This window comes from Astatotilapia calliptera, chromosome 7 (genome assembly GCF_900246225.1).
Source record: "Astatotilapia calliptera chromosome 7, fAstCal1.2, whole genome shotgun sequence".
NCBI lineage: Eukaryota > Metazoa > Chordata > Actinopteri > Cichliformes > Cichlidae > Astatotilapia > Astatotilapia calliptera.
Genome location: NC_039308.1, coordinates 16,460,846 through 16,482,742, shown reverse-complemented (window position 1 = coordinate 16,482,742; position 21,897 = coordinate 16,460,846). Strand labels below are relative to the sequence as shown.

The 21,897-nt window shown below is 41.1% G+C and overlaps 4 protein-coding genes and 4 non-coding genes across 8 annotated transcripts; 1 reads left to right on the top strand and 7 right to left on the bottom strand.

Annotated features, from left to right (window-relative positions):
• Positions 1 to 92: 92 nt before the first annotated feature.
• On the bottom strand, positions 93 to 6,138 carry kyat1 (kynurenine aminotransferase 1). Its single transcript, XM_026173365.1, has 13 exons — positions 5,844 to 6,138; positions 5,707 to 5,765; positions 3,827 to 3,974; positions 3,548 to 3,697; positions 3,330 to 3,416; positions 3,077 to 3,199; positions 2,791 to 2,911; positions 2,632 to 2,708; positions 2,460 to 2,549; positions 2,099 to 2,285; positions 1,936 to 2,012; positions 1,332 to 1,418; positions 93 to 1,243 (listed from the first exon to the last, which is right to left on the bottom strand). Exons 1-13 carry the CDS (start codon positions 5,913 to 5,915, stop codon positions 1,184 to 1,186), a joined length of 1,338 nt encoding a protein of 445 aa, XP_026029150.1. The 5' UTR covers positions 5,916 to 6,138; the 3' UTR covers positions 93 to 1,183.
• A 475-nt stretch (positions 6,139 to 6,613) lies between these two features.
• On the bottom strand, positions 6,614 to 9,632 carry surf6 (surfeit 6). Its single transcript, XM_026173370.1, has 4 exons — positions 9,437 to 9,632; positions 7,821 to 8,024; positions 7,650 to 7,732; positions 6,614 to 7,498 (listed from the first exon to the last, which is right to left on the bottom strand). The coding sequence occupies exons 1-4, from the start codon at positions 9,525 to 9,527 to the stop codon at positions 6,809 to 6,811; spliced, it is 1,068 nt and encodes a 355-aa protein (XP_026029155.1). The 5' UTR covers positions 9,528 to 9,632; the 3' UTR covers positions 6,614 to 6,808.
• Positions 9,633 to 9,752: 120 nt separating this feature from the next.
• On the top strand, positions 9,753 to 13,053 carry surf1 (SURF1 cytochrome c oxidase assembly factor). The gene is made up of 9 exons (XM_026173372.1): positions 9,753 to 9,837; positions 9,955 to 10,015; positions 10,387 to 10,511; positions 10,622 to 10,704; positions 10,886 to 11,077; positions 11,177 to 11,249; positions 12,394 to 12,556; positions 12,696 to 12,777; positions 12,872 to 13,053. Exons 1-9 carry the CDS (start codon positions 9,775 to 9,777, stop codon positions 12,930 to 12,932), a joined length of 903 nt encoding a protein of 300 aa, XP_026029157.1. The 5' UTR covers positions 9,753 to 9,774; the 3' UTR covers positions 12,933 to 13,053.
• A 580-nt stretch (positions 13,054 to 13,633) lies between these two features.
• Positions 13,634 to 16,015, bottom strand: rpl7a (ribosomal protein L7a; the record flags this gene model as incomplete). Its single annotated transcript, XM_026173383.1, has 7 exons — positions 13,634 to 13,774; positions 13,868 to 13,937; positions 14,247 to 14,377; positions 14,650 to 14,729; positions 15,105 to 15,245; positions 15,492 to 15,641; positions 15,847 to 16,015. Coding segments are annotated over 7 exons (846 nt in total), but the record flags the coding sequence as incomplete, so codon positions are not given.
• On the bottom strand, positions 14,513 to 14,589 carry LOC113027518 (small nucleolar RNA SNORD36). The gene has a single exon (XR_003273079.1). It is a non-coding gene; the product is annotated as a small nucleolar RNA SNORD36 (small nucleolar RNA).
• On the bottom strand, positions 14,816 to 14,888 carry LOC113027520 (small nucleolar RNA SNORD36). Its single transcript, XR_003273080.1, has one exon. It is a non-coding gene; the product is annotated as a small nucleolar RNA SNORD36 (small nucleolar RNA).
• LOC113027524 (small nucleolar RNA SNORD24) lies at positions 15,339 to 15,410 on the bottom strand. The gene has a single exon (XR_003273084.1). It is a non-coding gene; the product is annotated as a small nucleolar RNA SNORD24 (small nucleolar RNA).
• LOC113027523 (small nucleolar RNA SNORD24) lies at positions 15,719 to 15,792 on the bottom strand. Its single transcript, XR_003273083.1, has one exon. It is a non-coding gene; the product is annotated as a small nucleolar RNA SNORD24 (small nucleolar RNA).
• Positions 16,016 to 21,897: the final 5,882 nt, after the last annotated feature.

The window sequence follows — 21,897 nt, the reverse complement described above, 5'->3', positions numbered from 1 at the left end:
TAATATAAAGTTCAAAAATGGGTAGATAACTGGTTTTATGGCTTTACATTCAGGAGGCACCCTTAACCACAAAACAAGAAGTGAGACACTGATATCTTTGAAATACATTTTTAATGAACTGACAAATTAATAGCCGTGTCACAGTATGCCACCATTATTATTTTGAATTAATACTGCTCTATGTGCTACCCCTCCTGACATCATTATTATTAGTAGTAGTAATAGTAGTGGTATTATCATCATCATCATCTGAAAGCACACATACAACTCTTTCTACCCTTATCTAGCACTTCTTGTTTCTTGTGCTAATGTCAGATTTTCACACCAAAGTCCTTTGATGTAAAATGAATAACAGCCTTTAAAATGATGGCAGTTACATCCAATCAATAGAAAAATCTACTCGCAGAAAACAGAATTCCCATTTTTAGTGCAACACTCATACGCCTCAATTCTTAATGCAAAAAATGAGACCTTCTATTAGTGAATGTATTTCATTGTATAAATCCTTACCAACAGTTGTTGGTTTAATTCCAGCCAGAGACAGAAAATGGATGGTTTTATTCATCCAGTATAAAGCACTGCCAAATGAAGCAAGTGGAAGTACCAGCTTTGGTGCCCACTTGTGGTGGGAGAGTGGCTGTTACAGAGTGAATGGGTGGCTCATGTTCCCAGTCTTCCTCAGCCAATGGCTCATGTGAGAACAATTAATATTAGCAATCATAAAGTGATCAGGAATATATTGACTCTTCTCATCACTGATGATTAAATTAGGCTGATTATTTGTGACTAATACATTAAGCCTGGTTCAGCAATACTCACATCCATCTAGAAATGACTACAAAATAAAAATTCTCTCTAAACAAATTCCTTTATCTGGCAGGAGTGCAACATAAGTGTTGATGAGGTTACTGAGCACAGAGCACTTATTTTACCAGTTTAATGGATGCTTTTATTCAGTGATTTCATTACTTCAAAGTAAGGGCAAATATCCCTGGAGGTAAACTGTGATGTAGAGGTATATTGTTAACTTAAAAATATTTACTGAAAAATACTTCCTCAGTGATTGCTCAAGTGCAAGTGGATGCTCTGTCCGTGCACCTTTAACTGGATCAGGTCAACACCTGAGTTTAAGCAGACTGGAAGAATCTGGGTGGACGGATAAAGCCTCACATCAGTGGTAAGTTTACTCTTTCTGACTCCACTTTCTCAAGATGGCCTCTGCAGCATCCAGCGTGGAGTCCTCCTGTGAGGAGAAAGCAGAGACAGAAAGACTGACAAACAGGAAGTTGTTTCTTGAGATGTACCACTTCAGTAAGAAAGGTCAGGTTTACCTTAACAAAACAGAATCGGATGTACTTGTCAAACTCCTTGCTGTGCTCTGGACTGTAGAACGCAGAGACGGGGATTGTTGCTAAACCCTGCAGATAGAAAAGGCAGGAAAAAACAACAAAGAAAACTCAAAATCTGTGGCAATGGATCAGATTTTGACCACTTAGCATCAATTGTCTCCAATCGATGCTGAAAGTTTGTCCTGTTCATCATCAGTTTCCTTACATGGGGGCATCTATCCCCAACAGTTTTCTAGAATTCGCCAAGCTCAGGGAGCATTCATCAAAAAGTATGCAACTCTTTATGTCTCTGTTACCCACCCTTCAGATATGTACCACGCACTTTAATCGCTGGTCTAAGCAGAAGGACTTGATTGGTTATGTCTCATCAATGTGGTGTAGGTTTACATTTGAGAGTTTGAATCTTCAGTACTGTTTTTCACCTTTCAGGATTTTTTTTTTTTTACCTCGATCTTCGCTCCATCTTCTCTATCCACCCTCCACCCTTGATCATCTTAAGGATGACCTTACAACATGTGCCCAGATCAATCATTTTATATCCCCACATTTACTCCAAACAAACGTCAATAAAACCTTACATTTTTACCTTTTCTTTAATGAGCCATTTAACAAATCTGAAGTCATACAATTCATCCTTTGTGCTCAGGTCATTCAGGTCCACCTCTGTTTGAGGAAAAAAGACAAAAAGGTAAATACTGATTTCAGATGATGAAAGATGTATAAAACAAAGATGACTGTTCATCACTCACTGACTGAGGAGATGTCTGTGACCATGAAGTAGCCTCCCTCTGGCATGATAGGCTGCAGCCCCACGCTCTCCAGACACGAGGCCAGCTTCTTTCTTTTGTGGTGCAGCATCGTGGGAAGCTGCTGGAAGTAGCTCTCAGGAGTCCCAAACAGCTCATATTCCCGTTCAAATCCATGAGCGACTGCCTCCTGGTGGTAAGGAAGAAGGATGGAGAGAGTTTTAAAATTTAACCTGATCAAGCAATTCTGATTAGATAAAGCACAAGAAGAAAGAAACAAAACAAAATTGATCTGCTCAAATAGCTATAATTTCACAGCCCTACTAAAGTAGTACTAATATTAATTTAGAAAGTATGCATTTACTTGAGCGGCTGTTGCGCAGTGATAAACAGAGTTCTGATGGATGGTTTTCATGTATTTGATGATATTTCCAGAGCCGATGGCCCAGCCAACCTGAAAAATATGAGTAAAAAAACAAATCAGATCACACTAACAACGTGTTGCAAAGACAATGACCCTACAGACTGTGTGTTACCTTCCAGCCAGTAGCACTAAATGTCTTTCCGGCACTGCCGACAGTTACAGTTCTTTCCCACATGCCAGGAAGGCTGGCTGCCAAAGAATAGGAAAAACAAACATTAGATGACACGTCGGCACTGTCGCTAGCTAGTTTGTGTGTAATCTGCTATCCCACCTATCTTTATGTGCTTGGCTCCATCATACGTGAGCCATTCATACACCTCGTCACTGAAGCACAGCAGATTGTGCTTAATACACAGATCGGCAATCATTTGGAGCTCTTCTGTCTTGTAAACCTGTAACACACACGGATGCATGTTTGTATCCGAGAGTAAAGTCGATATATTAAATGAAAACATAGAAAATGGCAAGAAAATAAAATCCCATTAGTTGAAAATTCCACAACCCAAATCAGACTTATGTGCACGGTAACGGCCTCGTGAGGGCATAATTAATCTTACCTTGCCTAATGGGTTGTTGGGAGTGTTGATAACAATGGCTTTAGTGCGAGGAGTAATTTTACTGGCCAGCTCGTCAGCAGAAAGAACCCAGTCTCCACTTGATAGGATAGCACTGCCCTCTCTCTGTTGCAAATGGGAAAACACAAAAGAGAAGAAATATGTACAGGATCCATACCATTGAGGATCCTAAATTGAAAAGAAAATGTGAAATTATCAGTTTCTATTCTATTTTTTAGAAACATGAACCACTCACTGGTCTCAGAGGAACATAAACTGCCTTTCCTCCAGCCATCACCACCATGGGCTGGTAGCAGTCAAAGAACGGTTCGATAATGATGACCTGAAACGTAAATTACTTTTTTAAGAGAGAGAAAAAACCCAACTCTCAGTTCTTTATATTTTCACTTGAACGTTGATCACTAGTTTCTTGTTTTTTGACAGCACTACTTATCACTTTGTTGATTTCTGTACCTCATCCCCTTCATCAATCAGACCCTGGAAAGCGCAGAAGAGGGCCTGATAAGCACCAACGGTCACCAGGATATCTTCGAGAGGGTCGATGTCCTGTACAACAATCCTACTAAAGAATTTAGCCAAACTTTTAACAAGAGGGGGGTGACCCTGAGGAAAGAATATAATAAAAAAGCCATTCATTATTTGCTCTGCAACTATTTCAATTTCATCTGTCCTTTTAATCCCTCAGAAAAATGACTGAAATCGGGTCCCCCTTTGGGATGCCTTTGTGCTTACAAAAGCTCGGGTGTACTGGTGCATTTGAGGTCCTCCGTTGATGGCCTTGCAGAAGGCCTCCTGGATAAACTGCGGAGGGGAGAAGTCGGGAAATCCCTGGCCGAGGTTCACTGCTTTGTAATCTGCTGCGAGCTGTGTGAACTCAACCCTGTGGGCGTGAGGTGAGTGAGACAAAGCAATGATGTTACGAGATGTGTCAGTAAGAATGAAACAATCAGAGGGTTTGTTCCATTTCAATTCATCTCAGTTAAGAAGATTGTTGATTTCAAGCATCCATCATTCTATTTTAGCTTGAGTTACACTTCTGAGAATCTATATTTTAGAGTGGTAGCATCTTTACCCTAAAATATTTGAAGGACCAAGTTTAATTAGTTTTCTAGACTTGTGAATCAAAAAATGACTCCTTAAAAATGACAGGGATCTGACATTTTTTTTAATAAGTCCTATTAAAACGTGTATCATACATAAGTATTTAATGCACATTCTTTTTGTGATAGTTGCCATTATATTCTGCAGAAATCTGCTTGGCTTGTGACAGACACATTTGCACTTGACCCACGATGACAGACTTGGGTAAAAGTTAAACACTAAACTATGAAAGTGTTCAATGCTGACCTTTGTAAACAAGACGCAATCAAAATGTGGAAGTGTCTCAGTATTTGAGACGGAGACCAAGGGTTAAAAATGCAGTGCAGTCCTTCATGAAGTCACACATCTGATCACTCGGGGCCCATCTGAGCAAACTGTAATTTACTAGCTCGACCATTAAGCCTAGGGCTGGGGACAACTACATTTATCCAAGGGCCAGAATTTTTCTCAGGAGACACTGTGAGTAGCTCTCATAAAATAAAATAAAAATAGTATCATAGGTAATATATTATTTAATTATGCTAATTATCTATTTCTAAATTTACGTTATTCCTTATCCCTTGTCACTGTTAATACTTGCATTACTTGAACTGGAGCAAGCCACTAAAGGGCGATTGTGATACACTATTTTAGGTTTCATATTTGTGAAGCTTTCAAGATAATCATCGCCTACACATGCAATGTACTTGTACATTGTGGAGTCTGGGAATCTGCAATTTGTGTTTGCATCTTTTCACTGAATTTGTTTACCCGCTCTTTAATTGTTTGTCGTTTTAGCTGTGTTTGGTGGTCATAGAAATGGTTTTATAGCTTGGTGACATAAAACGTGCACATGAAACACTACAAGAAATGTTAAATGAGAGATACTACTTATTAGGCTATTCCTGTATTCAGTCATATTCTAGGGGCTGGGTGAACAGCTCTGGTGGGCTAAATGTGGCAATATTTCAATAATTAAAAATATGCAAAAACCTTAATTAAATAAAACACCTGACTTTTTCTGCTGTCTATAATGACATATATGGATTCCACTATGAAGCACATTTTTATTAGTTTGTGACACTTTAAAAAAAAAAAAAAAAGAAAGTGGCTCAGCTCCAAACTGTGCGACCTTGCTCTCAACCAATCAGATGTAGGTGATACATCCGATTGGTGGAGGTAGGAGGCAGGTCATAAGCAACAAACTGGTAGAGTTTTATTTTTATTTTTCTTCTTTTTTCAGTTAAACAATTTGTTTAGGAGAAGGCAGAAAGCAGGTCAGCTTAATTCAGTTCAGTGAAATATGCTGACAAAAACATTTCTCTTTCTGTTTCTGTTCTTCTTCTTCTTTTAACCATAAATCGCCCAATGAGCAGGTACCTGAATGCAACTTTAAACGTGCTCAGCAACTGCAGACTCTGTTGTGAAATATTACTTTGCTGTTATAGTTAAAATATTACACATATGATACTTTACCTTTGGTTGAGTAATCATCCCCCCAAAAACACGGACATTTCAGTGTATTTACTCACCAGACATTCTTATCCACCCCGTCTGTCCTGCGTGCGTGAAGTCGCCTGGACATTATGACCTGAAGCAACAAAACAAGCTTTAAAATACGCGGTCATGCTGGAGACCTCTGTCTTCAGTTTAACGGAGCTGTGCCTACCTTATGATTGTTTTTAACTGAACTCTGCCGAAGTAGGACCAAACTTGCTGCAATGTTCCTGATTATTCCCATTAATAAATGATCACAGCCTCACAGGAGCAGACGACATTTAATGTTGTCACTGAGTCCCTGCAGAAGGAAAAAAATATCTGTAGACGTTTCTGTTCACCTGAAAGTCCAGGGTTGCTGTTGTTTGGGACCAGTGCGAGTTGATAACGAAGGTCCCAGCAACTCCCCTTCAGCCTCCTTGTGTTTTGATATCTACTTCCTGTGTGGGCGTGGCGAGATATTACAATTAGAAACGTCACGGACAACAGACAAACACGGGCCCAAAACTCAAGCCGCGGTTCAGCTCTGTTGACGTATATGTCATCAACTAACCATATGCTAGTTTTTATTTTTTTAAATACTGTTTTAAAAAGTAGCCGTGAATTTAGGAGAAATATTCCTGAACGTTTCATTTCCTGCAGTTGCTTTTTTTTTTTTTTTTTTTTTTCCGGAGAGGACTCAGGTAATCCTCCAGCAGCCTCAGGACTGACTTTTATCACTGCCAGTGACAAAGTAGTCCGAAAAAAAAGTTAAACCACAGTCATTAATCTTTTTATAGTTCAAATTAAAAAAATTACATCGATAAAATTAAAAAATATATTTAATGAGTTGGCGCTCATTGGCGTTTGGCCTGAGAGAAAACCAGGCTTACTTGGCTGTATTTGTGCTATGCAAATGTTTTGCTAACCAGCGTCTTTTTGGTCAACAGGCACACACACGAACACACACACAGAGCCTGTTAATTTGAATTATATTCATTATCATGTTCATAATACCATTTTATTGACCATGAAACAAGGTATTTCTCCTGGGCATTAGGGTCAGGCAATATCTGCACAAGGAGAACATTTATTATCATGTGAATATCACAGTGCCATACAGAAACTGAAACAAGATGCAAGTTGTCTTTCCTTCGACTAAACTGTGGCTTTTTTCAAGTCCTCAGGCAGCACCCGGCCCTTCTTCCGCGCCCTGTCCTTCTTCTTCTCTGCCCTGACTTGCTTGCGTTTCCGCAGGTTCTTTTGCCTCTTGTCCTGCCGCTGCTGCATCTTTTCTAGGACGTGCTCGCTCCGCTGCTCCCATTTCTTCTTTTTCTGAGTGCGCCTCTTCTCCTTCTTCTTCAGCGACTCGCGCAGCATCTCCTCGTTGTCCTTGATTTTGATGCCCTCTGCCTTGTAGAGCATGTTGGTCCACATGATCTTCTTTTCCATCTCGCAGGCCTTCTCCTCGTCTTTCTCTCTCAGCTGTTCCAGCTTGGCTTTGCGAGCCTCCACGCGGCTGAGCAGCTGCTTGTAGTTCTTCCCCGTCAGAGGAGTTATCTGGCCTTTTATCCCCTGTTTCTTGATCTTCTTTTTTTGTTTCTTGTCTATATAACCCTCGTCCACCGTCTCAACCTTGTTGAAGACCAGAGCAGTCTCATTTCTTTTGCTCGAGGCAGGGACGTGCTCCTCTTCCTGTTTTACCTCTAACGGCTGTTCTTTCCCACTTTTTTCAGCCAGTTTCTTCATCAGAAATTCTTTTCTTTTCCTCTTCTTGCGCTCCCGCTCCAGCTTTCGCTTTGCTCGCTTCGCCTGGACAGCTTCTGATAATGCATCCTTTGGAGTTCCCTGATAAAAGACAGGTTAACATGGTTAAGCTTCAACAATAATTCTAGGGCACCCAGCGGTGACATCACTTCCTGTTTTAGATGATCCTCAGTACCCCTCCCCCCCTACAGTCTCTGTCTTTCATACTGTGCCATCTCTGAAAACTGCATACCTGTCCTCTGGACTCTTCAATCTTTTCATGGAGCCTTTTGCGTAATACATCGACTGTAGTGAAGCTGGAGTCTACACTTCCTCCTTAAAGAAAAAGAAAATAAGCATTAAATGAGACCCAGTTATGTAAAGAGAAAAACCTCCACACAGGACCAGCGTAGGCTTGGTATACCTTGATGCTTCTGGTGTGCAGCTCCATTTGCGGCCTCAGTGTTGGACCCGTTTGGTTTCACGGCAGCTTTGATTTTCTGTGCTGCTGGAGAGGGTGAAGGCTTCTGTTGGGGTTTGGGAGTCTTGCCATCTGTGGCCTCATCTTTCTTTTTGCATTTTTTCTTCTTCTTTGGAGGACCAGTGTCACTTTTAGCTTTGAAATGAACTGTACACACACAAACACAATGCACATATTGACGATTGCATGTATATAATGTGTCACTGCAGTTCTACAACATTGCTATTACAGTTACTAGCCTAGGGCCTGCAACATGTTCAGATAACGTCAGCTAACTGGAGAAAAGAGGATTTGAAATTTTCTGTTGGTAAACTCATGATCAGCTTGTTTCCTCATTTTTCATGAGAAAAAAAAAACCCAGTCACAGCTGATTTGGTGGGTGACTCTTCTCTTATAAAAGCAATCCTATTAGCAGTAAAACACCTGCCAGTCAGTTTATCTCATGACTTCTTAATATGAAAAAAACCTGTCCTGGCATAATGTGATCAAAGGATGTATGTCTACAAGTTATGAGCTCTTTGGTTTAAAAGTAGTCCACCTGGAGGTCTAGTGTGCACATACTTGTACAATGAGACATTTTTAAGCCATTTTGCCATATTGTCACTTTTATTGCATAGATTTTTCTCTATAATTTTAAATCTGAGTCCTAGACAACAACCATGCATTAGCCCCAGCTGATGGACTTGAAGAGGACATTAAAGAAGTGTAATGGGAACTACTGTTGAATCTCAGTTGTCTGCGTCTGCAATGGAATATAACCAAGTCTTTAAGTTGGGTGCACAGCCTGTCAGAGCATCTCAAGGGAGGAAACACAACACTAGGTTGTAGACTTAAGAAATCTACTGCTTAGGAAGACTGCAGAAGTATTTAAGACTTTATTTATATTTTAAATTAAGTTTATGTGTCTATTTACTTTGAGCATTTAAAAGGGGGATTTGTGTAAAACTTCTGTGGCACCTAAATAGTTACTGCATTACTTTTGTTAAAGCCCTTGAATAAAAGTTGAGCCTCTGCACTTGCCTGATTGATTTAAAGTCAACAGTGTACAGAGGAAAAACTACAAAAACAACAAAAAAGTAGCATTGTCCAAAAACCTATGGAGCCAACTTTAAAAGACATAAAAAGGTCATTTACAATATTAGTTCCCACCGAGTTATAAATTAATCTTGTTATCTACAACTTCCCACATAAATGAAATCAGTGAAAAGGAGAAAATTGATACCTTTAGAAATTTAGATAAATAAATGACAAAAAACTCATTTTTTAAATCAGTTTTGGGGACAAAAAAAGTATTTTAAGAGAAATAGCAGATTATTTTTCTGACATGCTATCAGTTTGGTAACTTTAATGAACAAGGGGCGCATAAAGCCATCAGATTAAACACTGTAGCGCCTCCTGTGGTACAAAGTAGGTAAAACGTGAAACCGTGGCACAAGGTTTGATGACACTTGCTGAGTTTTACGTAGTTTTTCCACAATAAATAACACCTAAATGTTAAAGTCTGCACTACAGCTTCAATTTTACCATGTAAACAAACCCAAGCATTTAGCTAACATTACCGAACGGTCTCTTCCTGGACTCCTGGTCTCGTTGAGAAAACACTTTACTTGCAAGTTTCTGAATGTACGAATCCTTTGAGGCGAGATCCATGTCGACAAGTGAAACGGGCTCCCACCTTTAATCCGGATAAAACACACACACGATATTTACCGATAAAAACATCAACACGTTCACATACGCACGTGTGTAAAAATTTAAAGGGGCGGGGCGTCCCCAATCCGGAAGTAGTAACACCAGAAGTGGTCCCCCTCCAAGCAGAAACTTGTCAGTTATGTAGTTGTAATGTAGCCGGTTGTCTCGTCCATTTTCATCCATTTCCACGTTGTTTTGATTCAGAATGGTCTCTCTGACATCTCTGCTGACTTACTCCCGGAGGCTGCTGCCGACACTAAAAACACAGGTGCGTTAGTTTTCGCAGTTTTTCGTCTCAAACAAAAAAAAAACGTCAAAGTCATTTTCATCGCCGAGTGAACGACTTGCAAAAATGCTGAGTTTATTTTATACATTTGTATTTCAGAATCATGCATTTTACACCAAGAGGTCTTTCTTCTTGCCAGGAGCCTTCAAACGTGTAGACGGTACAAACTAAACTTGTCAACAATTACACCACCTTTAGATAATTAGCGAATAAAGTCACTGTTACATATTTTTTCCACTTAAAAAAAAAGACTAGAAAATAAATCTGTTTTGTATCTGTTATATGGTATTTTGTCTTTAATGGTGAAATTAGGTAAAAAAGTAATTACTACGTAATAATATAAGAAAATCAACAAAACCTGTTCGGTTTACATTAATGTCTGTCTCCATGGCTGCTGAAATAATCTTTGTGTATAATTTTTTTGGGTAGCATATATACGTTATTCCATTATATTATTTGTAACTGTTATGTCAATATGCTGTTCGATTCTCCAAGGAATCCACCTTTCACTATTATTCTTTACATATCCAGGCAGGTTCCTTGGCTTTGGACGACAGTCCAGCTCCACAGCAGCCACAGCTGCAGAGAAAGACTCTTTTCTTAAATGGTTCCTGCTGCTCATCCCTGCCACCACCTTTGGCCTCGGCACATGGCAGGTACCACTTATTTGTTGATTGTTATTGCTTTTTTAAATACACACAATGCAGTTACGTCTTTCTGGTTGTTGTTGGGTGTACTCCAGTGTCTTCATTGCCTTCATCTGTAGGTGAAAAGGCGTCAGTGGAAATTGAAGCTGATTGATGACCTGACCCGACTCACTACGGCAGAACCCATTCCTCTTCCTCTTGAGTAAGTGGCAGAGAGTGGCTAGGTCCTGTATCTATGACAGAAAATATGAAAAAGTATAACAGGTGCTCTTTAACACTTCATGTAATATCTTAATGTGCAGAAGTTGAATAAGCTGCGTTTTTTACATATGTGAATCATTAAGGCACAGATTTACATACCATTTTCCCGCCTTGCATTCTAGTCCTTATGAGGTTAATAACCTCGAGTACAGAAGAGTCAAGGTACGTGGACGTTACGATCACTCCCAAGAGCTATACATTATGCCCCGCTCACCAGTCGACCCAGAGAGAGAGGCCAGAGAAGCAGGAAGGCTCTCTTCAAGTGCAGAGACCGGCGCTAATGTCATCACCCCATTCCACTGTACCGACCTCGGGTAAGGAGCCAGATAAAACATCTCACCATAGCAATATCTGTACATTGATTGATACATCGCTGCTCTCAACACTGATTTATACCGTCTGTGTCACTGAAGCATCACAATCCTGGTGAACAGAGGATTCGTGCCAAGGCAGAAAATAAGACCAGAGACCAGGATGAAGGGACAGGTGAGGGGAAGACATCAGATGCTGGGTAAACACAGAGGTTTTACACCAGGCTGGAGTGTTAAGTCTTTGAGATTTGTTAATTGCACAAAGACTAACTTATTCTTCAAGACTAATAAGACTAACTTATAAGTCTAATAGGTTTGTCACAAGCTATGTTAGAACTAAGACTACAGTTCAGTTCTTAGGTTTTACATACCACGACATAATAATAAAATAAAAAATAAAAAAGTCATCTTGTTGACAGCAAGTCTTAACGGCTAAATACAACTTCAGATGAACAACAACATGACACATCACACCATGTAATTATTTACTGAACAAAAACTAAGCCAAAATGCAGAAGCAGCATGTGTAAAAATGATCTACACCCTGATAAATAAGTGCACTTGATTCATTGATCATAAGCAAGTATGAGCACCTCAGTAAAAGTAGAGGTTTTGGTAGTTCGCTGGTCTGGAGCATTTATGTGTGTGTTAACAGAATACCAAAGAGATAACAGCAATGATCCCTTGCCTATCTGGGAAGGGTTAAAGGACCATTTCCAAACAATTTGAAATCCATCATTGTACGTTGAGAAAGATTATTTACAAATGGAAAACACTGAAGAGTTTCCAGTCTTCCCAGGAGTGGAAGTCCTGGCAAAACACCTCAAGGCCAGACTGTGCAATGCTTAGAGAAATTGCAAAAAACCCAGTAGCTACATGCCAGACTTTGCAGGCCCCAGTTAGCGTGTTAATGTTAAACATGTTAAACAGCACAAAGAAAAATAATGAACAAGTATGGCTTACTTTGTTCACAGATAACCTATTTTGGAGCACAAGTTACTATGTTGATCCACCTTGGTAAGAAGCGAACCATCCCTGAAGTTACCTGGTCAAGACAAATCCCACGTCCTGGTATAGGCCTGGGGTGTTTCCAGTTTTGAAAACCTCTTTATGCACTGAGAATTCATCTTCAATTAGGCCCCAACTCCCTTTAGTAATTGAATAGTTTAAATATGCCTGTGAAAGTGCCTCGAAGACCCATTTATTGTCATGTTACTCCTACAGAACTGACTTACACCGCTTGACTGTTCGCTAAACTACTAACACCACCTTTGTGTTGTTGTAAACACTTGAATCACTGAAATGCTGCCTTTATGCAGGTGGAGGATGAGGTGGAGTTGGTGGGAGTGGTCAGACTGACAGAGAATCGTAAACCCTTTGTACCAAACAATGACGTGGAGAGAAACCGCTGGCATTACCGTGACCTGGAAGCGATGGCACAAGTCACTGGAGCCACACCCATCTTCATTGATGCCGACTTTGGTATGTTTAGTGCTCTTTGACGCAGTGACTTTACATTAAGATTAAACCTCTGCAATCCTCCATGTATGCTGTTTATCTCACTCACATCAACAGAAACACTTCAATTTGAAAGTAATTAAAAGTTTTGTGTCTCACGCAGGTAGCACTATTCCTGGTGGGCCAATAGGTGGACAGACCAGGGTCACACTGAGGAATGAACACATGCAGTACATAATAACATGGTGAGTGTTTTGTTTTGGACTGCTGTACATCTGTTACACTCATGTGTCAAGGTGCATTTGATTGATAAAATGCAGAATTACTTTTTTCTTCTAGGTATGGTTTGTGTGCAGCTACTTCCTACATGTGGTATGCAAAGTTCATCAAGAGGATTTAAAGCAATAAAATTATTTTACTTGGTACTTGAATGATGGGTTTGTGCTTAACTTGTAGCTCCAGCCTGGTACATATATTATGTAAATAGCTTCATGTGTAAATAAAGTACTCAAGATCGGGGATTCTGTCATTTACCTTGTTGTATGTACTATGTGCCAATAATAACCGTTGGGGAAAGAAAAAAAAAAAAAGCGCCTCGTGTCCTGTAAATTATGTGGTTTTGACAAAGCATCTTATGTTAAATTTAAGCCAGTTTTTCTGTTTTGTTTTTTTTTTTTTAAAAACAGGTTAACTTTACTGCTGGATGATACTAAATATAAGTAATTTCAGTGCGATCAGATTCAGTAACTCCAGTTACAGAAACTTAGACCATCAATACGTCTTCACTTACAGGAATTGAAAGGCAGAGTTCATGATATTTTTCACCTTTCAAGTTGTGGTTTCTCAGTTATTAAAGAAAAAAAACTATCCCGATTTCAAGCAATTTGTCAGATAATGCCCAAGATTATGATCTTGATTTAAACTGTGACACTTCAGGATTCGGCATGGGAAACCTAAAAATGTCAGTTCCACCCTTATTATAACAATCAGAATTTAAAATGCTCCCATGTTTACGTTTCCTGCTGTCACTGTGTTGACACCTGCAATCTGATTCTAACATTTCTATCATTTTAGTTTGAAAATTAAACAACAGAAGTCTTCTTCTTTTAGGGCATACATTTTTTTATTCCAAACAATTTAACCAAGCTTGGTTGCAAGTTCCTTGGCCTTTGCCTTCTCCAGCTTAGTGATGCGGGCTGTGGATTTGGGACCCATGATGTTACCTCCCCAGTGACGGCGGATCTGGAAAATGAGATTGCGAACAGTTAAAATTTGTACAATTTGTTTTAGGATTTGTGAAATGTAAACACTGCTAACTGAGTAATGGCTATTCACCTCCTCGTATCTGTCATTGTAGTTGGTCTTGATGGCTTCCACGAGCTTAGCAAGTGCACCTTTGTCCTCACTAGGAGTAGGGGGAAAAAGAAAAAAAAAAAGAGAGAAAAGATGGTCAATGCAGTACCGACACTTGTATTCAGATGACTAAATTTTCCTGTCTGAAAAGTCACTTCAAATTTATACATATTGTGGTCCCTGATTAAAAAGTCAACTGCTGTAGAAAATAATCCAAGCAAATTTGAAGATGTGAACTAAGATCTCACTCCAGAGGAAGTATCGAATCTTTTCTCCAGCCAGTTATTGAACACGTACTAAAAATCATTTGCCAAACTTCACTGTCACACTTGGGCACAGTTCAGTGTATGTTCATACTCACGGGTTAATCTGTGTGAAGGCAAATGAAGTGCATGTCTTTCTGTGCACCAGTCTGCCCAGTCTAGCCTTCCCCTTCACGATGCAGTAAGGGACACCCATCTTGCGGCACAGAGCAGGCAGGAAGACCACGAGCTAGAAATTCAGGGGAGCCACAGGAAGTATTAACATTTCAGGAAGCAAAAAATTTTGAGTTTATCCATGGAGTGTGGCAACCATATTGCCTTTTACAAAAATTAATAAATGATAACTTGTTTTTCATTTGTGGTCTGTGCTCAGGGTTAAAAAGCTCGTATGTTTTGATCCACACAGAGGATTCAGGTGAAGAAATTCAGACATCATTGCCAGAGACCACTTTTTACACTAAACTGAACCCAACATGCATTCACATATTACACCAATCTCACCTCAATAGGATCCACATCATGGGCAATGACGACCAGCTGGGCCTTCTTGCTCTCCACCAGAGAGGTGACGGTGTTCACACCTGCAGAGAGCGAAAACCAAAAGGCAGAAATTAAAATGTTTGATCCACCAACTTAATCCAGAAAAACTTTTCATTATTTTTTGGCCAACGCTCAGGGTTAAAAAGCTCAAAAACCATCACAGCAAGTTTCAGGTGAAGAAATTCTGGTCATCACTGCATTGAGGCCAAGTCAGATGAGGCTGAACTAACAAGAACACAAAATAGGTTCTAATGCACAGTTTAAGACTGTTTAGGAGCAAACCTACAATTCCAGCAGCACTCCTGAAATACATAAGACCGAGCTGCCAACTAGGCCAGCACAAGTCTTAAACTTTAATACATTTTTACTAAACTGTGGAGCTTAACAAAGACAGGACTTTGTTCAATCAAACTCACCTGCACGGATAATGGGAGGCCTCTTTGTTGGGGCATCTCCCTTTCCAGCAGCCTTCTGCTCAGCACGAGCCAGCAGCCTCTGCTTCTTCTCCTGCTTGGTCTCGGGCCTGTACTTGTGAGCCAGCTTGAACAGCTGAGTGGCTGCGGAAGAAACCAATTAAAATTAAAAATGTAAACACTGAAATTTGGGCAACAAGTTTGGCTTACTACAAAGCTACCATGATTACAAACACATGCATCAGTGATCTTGGTGGAAATCGTCCGCATAACTGGTCAGATAGCAAATACTCTTTCACATCACTTGCACAGTGAAACAGTCCTTCTTAGAACCCACATGACAACTCTGACATACTGCCATACAGAAGAAAACCACTTGCTTGTACTTACCAGTCTGGCGGTCCAGAGCCTGGGTGAACTGGTTGATCGCAGGGGGAACCTTCAGACGCTTGTAGAGGATGGAGCGCTGCCTCTGCAGGCGGACGTAACGAGGCCATTTCACAAAGCGTGTCAAATCACGCTTGGGCTGAATATCCTGGCCTGTGGTAAAGCACAACAAATTCATCATTATCTACCATTAAACAGAAACTTTCTCTTAATTTAATGTTAATATAATGTGCATCAGCGATCTTGGTGGGAATATTGTCATCAGTGGTATTAAGATAGCAAATATTCTTTTACATCATCTGCACCTGTATGACCACTAGCTTATGCCCCCAATAAAGTGGCACCTGCAGATACTCACCGATGCCAAAGTTCTTGGGCCTCTTCTCGAACAGGGGGTTGACTACTTTCTTGGCCTCATGCTTCTTGGCCACTGAAGGGGCTGGTGCCACCTTCTTCCCCTTAGCCTTCTTTCCCTTAGGCTGTGGAAAAGGGAACAGTGTGTTACAGAAGCATAAACACAAGCAACTTTAACCTAACATGACTATTAACTTGTAAACATGTTACTCCGCATGTAAACTTACAACACTGCTCTACCTTTCCCAACCGTGTCAGGGAGTTGCTTAGCCTAGCTTTAGCAACTACCCTTGTCAATTTCCCACAAAATAATTTTTAAATCTAGCAAAAATACAATCAAAAGACCACTTTAGTTCTTTTTAGAGCTGTAATGCAAAAAGCAAGAAATAAACCCCAAAAGCCAGAGAATTACTTCAGAGCTCAACTAATCTCCATGCTGCTACACCAACACCTAAGGGACGTCATACACACTGAACTAAAGACCGATTCAGGATGATAACGTATCAATGAAAACGTAGGTAAAACTTGCGTGTTTGTGAATACATTCAATAAACGACAGAAACACAACTAATGTGAGGCCAAAAGGAAGGTTAATACCGACCCACGCTCAGGCCCATTCCCTAATGCTAGTCAGTAAACTAGCAGGGCACACAAACTTGTACCCCGGTAGTATTGTACTTCTACTTTACAAAATACATACAACCGTCTGGAAAATTAAAAAGAAAAACACAAAAATTTAATAAAAACAAAACAAAAACGAGCTTCTAAAACAAGCATGTTCATCGCCTTTAGCTTCAGCACTCCACAGGCAGCCACAGCACTGTTAGCACCGGTTACACATCGACCAACATAACCTACGTTTTTCGCAAAAACAACACAGCATCAAAGCACAATATTAACATCACGGCCCTACACAAAGTTCAAAGACTTAATTGGCACTTTCTACAGTATAAAAATATAAATGTATGAAAGGATGCAAACAGATACAACAGATAACATATTTCCCCCAGAAGGAACAGCTATGTACCCACCATGTCGGTTCAGGCAGAAAGGAAGACCGGGGCATGCTGGGTAGCGTAAATACCGCGAGGCTTGCTGCGTGTTACGTGGCTTCCAAAAGTGCCGATCTGAAGTCAGATTTTACAGCTACCTGCCAGTTCAAGCTTTGTTTCTTAAAAAACGGAATACTGACTCGGAATCTGTGTTACACTGACGTATCAATGATTGGGATTTATTTTAATTTTCTTTGCCGCACTGATAAAACATATTATTCTAAACATTTATATGAATGAAAAATTAACATTAACGTTTTGTTTTAAAAGCATAGGATTTTTTATGACGTAGTAACGTCATACCACACATTTCTAGTTTAGTTTCACTTTATTTTAAAAACGAAAACTTAAAAAGTAGAAGAAAATAAACAGTAATAATTGATTTAACTTTATTTTATTGATCATAGTAATTCTGTACTGCAGTTTATGACCATTTAGTTTGTTTAATACTATTTGACAAGCATAAAATAGTATTTTGCCAACAATATGATTCCCAAAACTTGGCATGGTGTGCAAAAACTGAGGAAATCAGACCAGTAGTTGTGTTCTGTGTATTTACCGATATCTAAAAGTTTTCCTTTGAACTTAGCAGCCAGGGTTTTAGATTAAACCCTGAGGGTGTGCCATGTCTGTCCAGCATCCTGCCACCTGATCCAACTGACCACCACACAGCTTGTTGCTGTTCAACCGCCTGTGGCTGGCACGCCACCACCTGTTCAACCGCCTGCAGCTGCCATGCCACCACCTACTCAACCGCCTGCAGCTGCCACACCACCAACTACCTACGGCTGCCACGCTGCCATCTGCTCATGCCTGCAGCTGCCATGCTGCCACCTGCTCAACCGCCTGTGGCCTCTACACTGCTTTCAGGCCCAGTCGCATCTCTGCCTGAGCCAGAGGTCAGCATGCCGGAAGGACCTGCTCTGCCCAAGCCAGAGGTTCTGTGGGCTGTCTGGACTTGCCATGCCCACGCCAGAGGTCTGTTCTTTGTGGGGACCTATTCGACCTACCATAGCCTGAGCTGCTCAGCCACAGTTGGCAGCTCCATCATATCGCTGGTCATCTGCCATGCCACGCCGCCACTGGACCTGTGGTCGGCATCAGAACTTTTTCTCTGCCACTGCCAGATCTGCAGCAGGCCACCAGAACAATTTCTCCACCGCTGCAGGACCCGGGTCTCATGTGTTGCTTTGGGTTTAATGAATATTGTGATTCAATAAAAGGACTAGCTGTTACAATCCCTGATATTGCATTGCTTCTAATGGAGAAAGTCTTGAGGGATGGCTACTATGAGGAAAGGCAGCCTGGAAGCTTTACCAGCAGGACACATCATCAGTTGTGTGCTTTAACTTCACAGGGTGTTTCGGCCTTTTATCACAAGACACCATCGGCTCAGGCAGGCCCACCACAGGGCATGTGTCTTACATCCTCCCACAGTACCATCAGCTCAATGACATAAGCAAGTTTTTGAGAGTTAGGCCAAAAGACAAGGTCTGGTCACAAATGAGGTGTAACAATTTCTGTGGGGAAAATTAGTCTCTCATCCAAGTCAGCTTGCATCTGCCAATCCCTGGCGACCTTCAGCGGTCCCAGATCCGGGGGTTGAAGAGCTAGTTCTTAACTTGACCTACTCCCGGACAAATACCGATGCTCCTCTTGGTTTGTGAAAGGTTGGGTGTTAATGGATTCCCTTTTGTACTCAACTTTTTCAGCTAGACACCCGAGGACCTGGTTGTGTCTCCATGTGTACCTGCCTTGAGTAAGGCTAGTCCTACAACAAACCAAAATGTTCTTGGTGTTGCTGGGTGTGCACACAGGGGGCAGGATGGGTCCTTTCCAAACCAAAGCTGCAGATTTATGGGGAAAGGCAGCACATCATATGATGAAACTTAGCCTATTACACTCCATTCTGCAGATTTCACTCCATTGAGTTTCCTCTTTTCAAGACACTCCCAATTCATCCAGCGACCCTGCTTGGCCAGCGCTACAGCTCTGGCATTTCTTTTTTATTCAAAATATTGAGTATTTGTGGATATAGTTTACAAAGAAAAAAAGAAGATGGAAAAACACAAACTGTTTACAATGAATACAAAACAGAACTCATGTTGGAACATTGTTTTCTTCTCTTATTATTTACCAAACAAGCAACGAGAAAAAAAAACAAAAACAGACAAAAAACAAAAAGAGAGAAGAAAAAACGAAAACACCCTGCTCTTTGCTCTGGGAATATACTTATCATCCTCTCCCGCTGTACCAAAGGGAGCAAGTAGGGGGTTGAGAGCTAGTTTCAGGCTGGTAGCCTTGTTCAAAGTGCAGAAAACCTCCTCCCAAAAATTTGCCAGGGCAGGGCAGGTCCAAAACACGTGGGTTAGATTGGCATCATTAGACCCGCACCTGTTACATTGAGGGTCTAAACTGGGATGAAGCTTAACTAGTTTGGATTTAGATAAGTGGGCCCTGTGGACTACTTTGAATTGTAGCAGGGAATGACGGGCGCAGAGTGATGTAGAATTTACCAGAGAGAAGACTGAGTCCCAGACGTCATCTGACATAGATATACCCAACTCCTTCTCCCATGTGGACTTGAGGCCCACAACGGGAGCTGGGGTTACACTGCACAGTTTGTTATAGATGCGAGACATTACAGCTTTGCCTGATAGTTGCAAATTAAGGAGCTCGTTCAGTAACTTAGCAGCTGGAGCTTCTTGAAAATTGGAGAGGTGGGACTGCAAAAAATGTCTGAGGTGTAAATATCTAAAAAAGTGAGTTTTGGGAAGACTGTATTTTCCTGCCAGCTGATCAAATGATGCTAGTTTATTGTGTATAAAGAGATCTTTAAAGCAAATAATACCTGCTCTAAACCAGACCTGGAACAAGTTGTCCAAAGTTGCTGGGAGGAATAGGTGGTTTGAAAGGATGGGGCTTTGAAGTGAAAAATTATTCAAATTGAAATGTCTCCTGAACTGCGCCCACACCTTCCCCAGACTGTAACCAGTAGGTCAGGGACCGAATATTGGCAGCCCAATAGTAAAAGCGGAAGTTAGGGAGTGCCAGACCCCCTTCAGTCTTAGGTTTCTGTAAGTGCACCTTAGTTACTCGAGGTCGTTTACCCTTCCAAATATAAGAGGAGATTATAGAATCTAGAGTTGTAAAGAAAGACTTGGGAATGAAGACCGGTAAAAATTGAAATAAGTATAAGAATTTAGGAAGGATATTCATTTTAATTGAATTAATTCGTCCAACCAGAGTTGTGTTCAGGGGTGACCACTGTTGAAGGCTTTGTTTGACATTCTTCAATAGTGTAAAAAAGTTGGCTTTGAGAAGTTGTTTATACTTTCTTGTAATTGTGATACCCAGGTAGGTGAACTGCTCTTTGAACACTTTAAAGGGGAAACCTGACAAATCTATTGGAAACGCTTCTTCATTTAATAGACAAAGTTCGCTCTTGGACAGATTTAATTTATAACCAGAGACTTGACTGAAATGCATGAGTAGTGACAATATAGACGGTAGGGAAGTATTTGGATTTGAAATAGAAAGCAATAAATCGTCAGCATAGAGAGAGCCTTTGTGTTCAGTTTGACCTCTTTGTATAACCTGGACAAGTTTACTGCTTTGAAAAAGCATTGCTAAGGGTTCAATAGCTAGATCAAATAACAATGGGCTAAGGGGGCAACCCTGACGTGTGCCTCGTTTAAGTTGAAATGGTTTTGATTTCTGGCTATTAGTGCAAACAGACGCAACAGGGGACAAGTATAGGTACTTGATCCATGAGATGAAGTTGGGACCGAACCCAAATCTTTCCAGCACAGCAAATAGATAGTTCCATTCTACACGGTCAAATGCTTTTTCCGCATCAAGGGAAAGAACACATTCTGGAGAGTCCTTGGACGGCATGTGCAGGATATTAAAAAGGCGTTGGATGTTGAAAAAGGGGTGGCACCTTTAACAAAGCCAGACTGATCTTCAGGTATGACTGCTGGCAGGACCCTTTCCAACCTGTGGGCCAGCGCTTTAGCTAGGATCTTAAAGTCGACGTTCAAAAGCGAAATTGGCCTGTATGACGCACACTCAGTTGGATCTTTCCCCTGTTTTGCAATTAAAGTTATGGAAGCATCGTGCCAGGAGGTTGGCAGTTTGCCCTGTGTGAATGCTTCAGGTAGAACTGAGTGGAGTAGAGGTACGAGCTGTGGGGCAAATGATTTGGAAAAATTCTACCGAAAAGCCGTCTGGGCCAGGGGACTTCCCTGACTGTAGAGAGAAAATTGCAGCGCAAATCTCTTTTTTGCCAGCTCAGGAAAGTCCAAGCTTTTAAGAAAATGTGTGATTGGTGAGTGATCGGTGGGAGATAGCTCTGGCATTTCTGGCTGCATCCTCCTGTCGACGCACCTCCTCCACCATCATATTTCAACATTCGGTTACAGATGCCTGTTACCAGAAAGGTGTTACTGCTCCAAGACCAACCCTCCTCTGCCCTGTTGGACGTTGCCCACGATAGAGAAGAGCAGATTTGGCCTGTAGCACAGCCATGGCTGGGGTTCACTTCCTCCCCGTTGCTAGGGTGGGAGCAGTGCCTCTCAGTCCCAGGAGTCTGTGAGTGATATCTCCAGCCTCACTTTTGCACATTTGAACTCCTCTGCTAGGTTAGGGATAGGCAATGACAGTATCCTGTCGCTGTAGAGTCCAACACTGCTTAGGCATTTCGGAAGTCCAAGCCACTTCCTCATGTAGGTGCTCACTAGCCTCTCCATTCGATTGGCATGATTAAGCGAGACCCTGTACATCATCAGTGGCCACAGTAGTCTGGGTAACAACCCAAACTGTAAGCACCAGAGCTTCAGTTTCTCTGGGAGTGTGGTGTTGTTAATCTGCCTGAGGTCATTAGCCATGTCATGCCGTATTTGGCCCATGTCAGTTGTTAGTTTTGACCAGCCACAAATGCAGTTCTGCAGCTTCTTTCCTACCAGCATTGATGGTCCAATAGTTGCAATGCTGGTTAATCT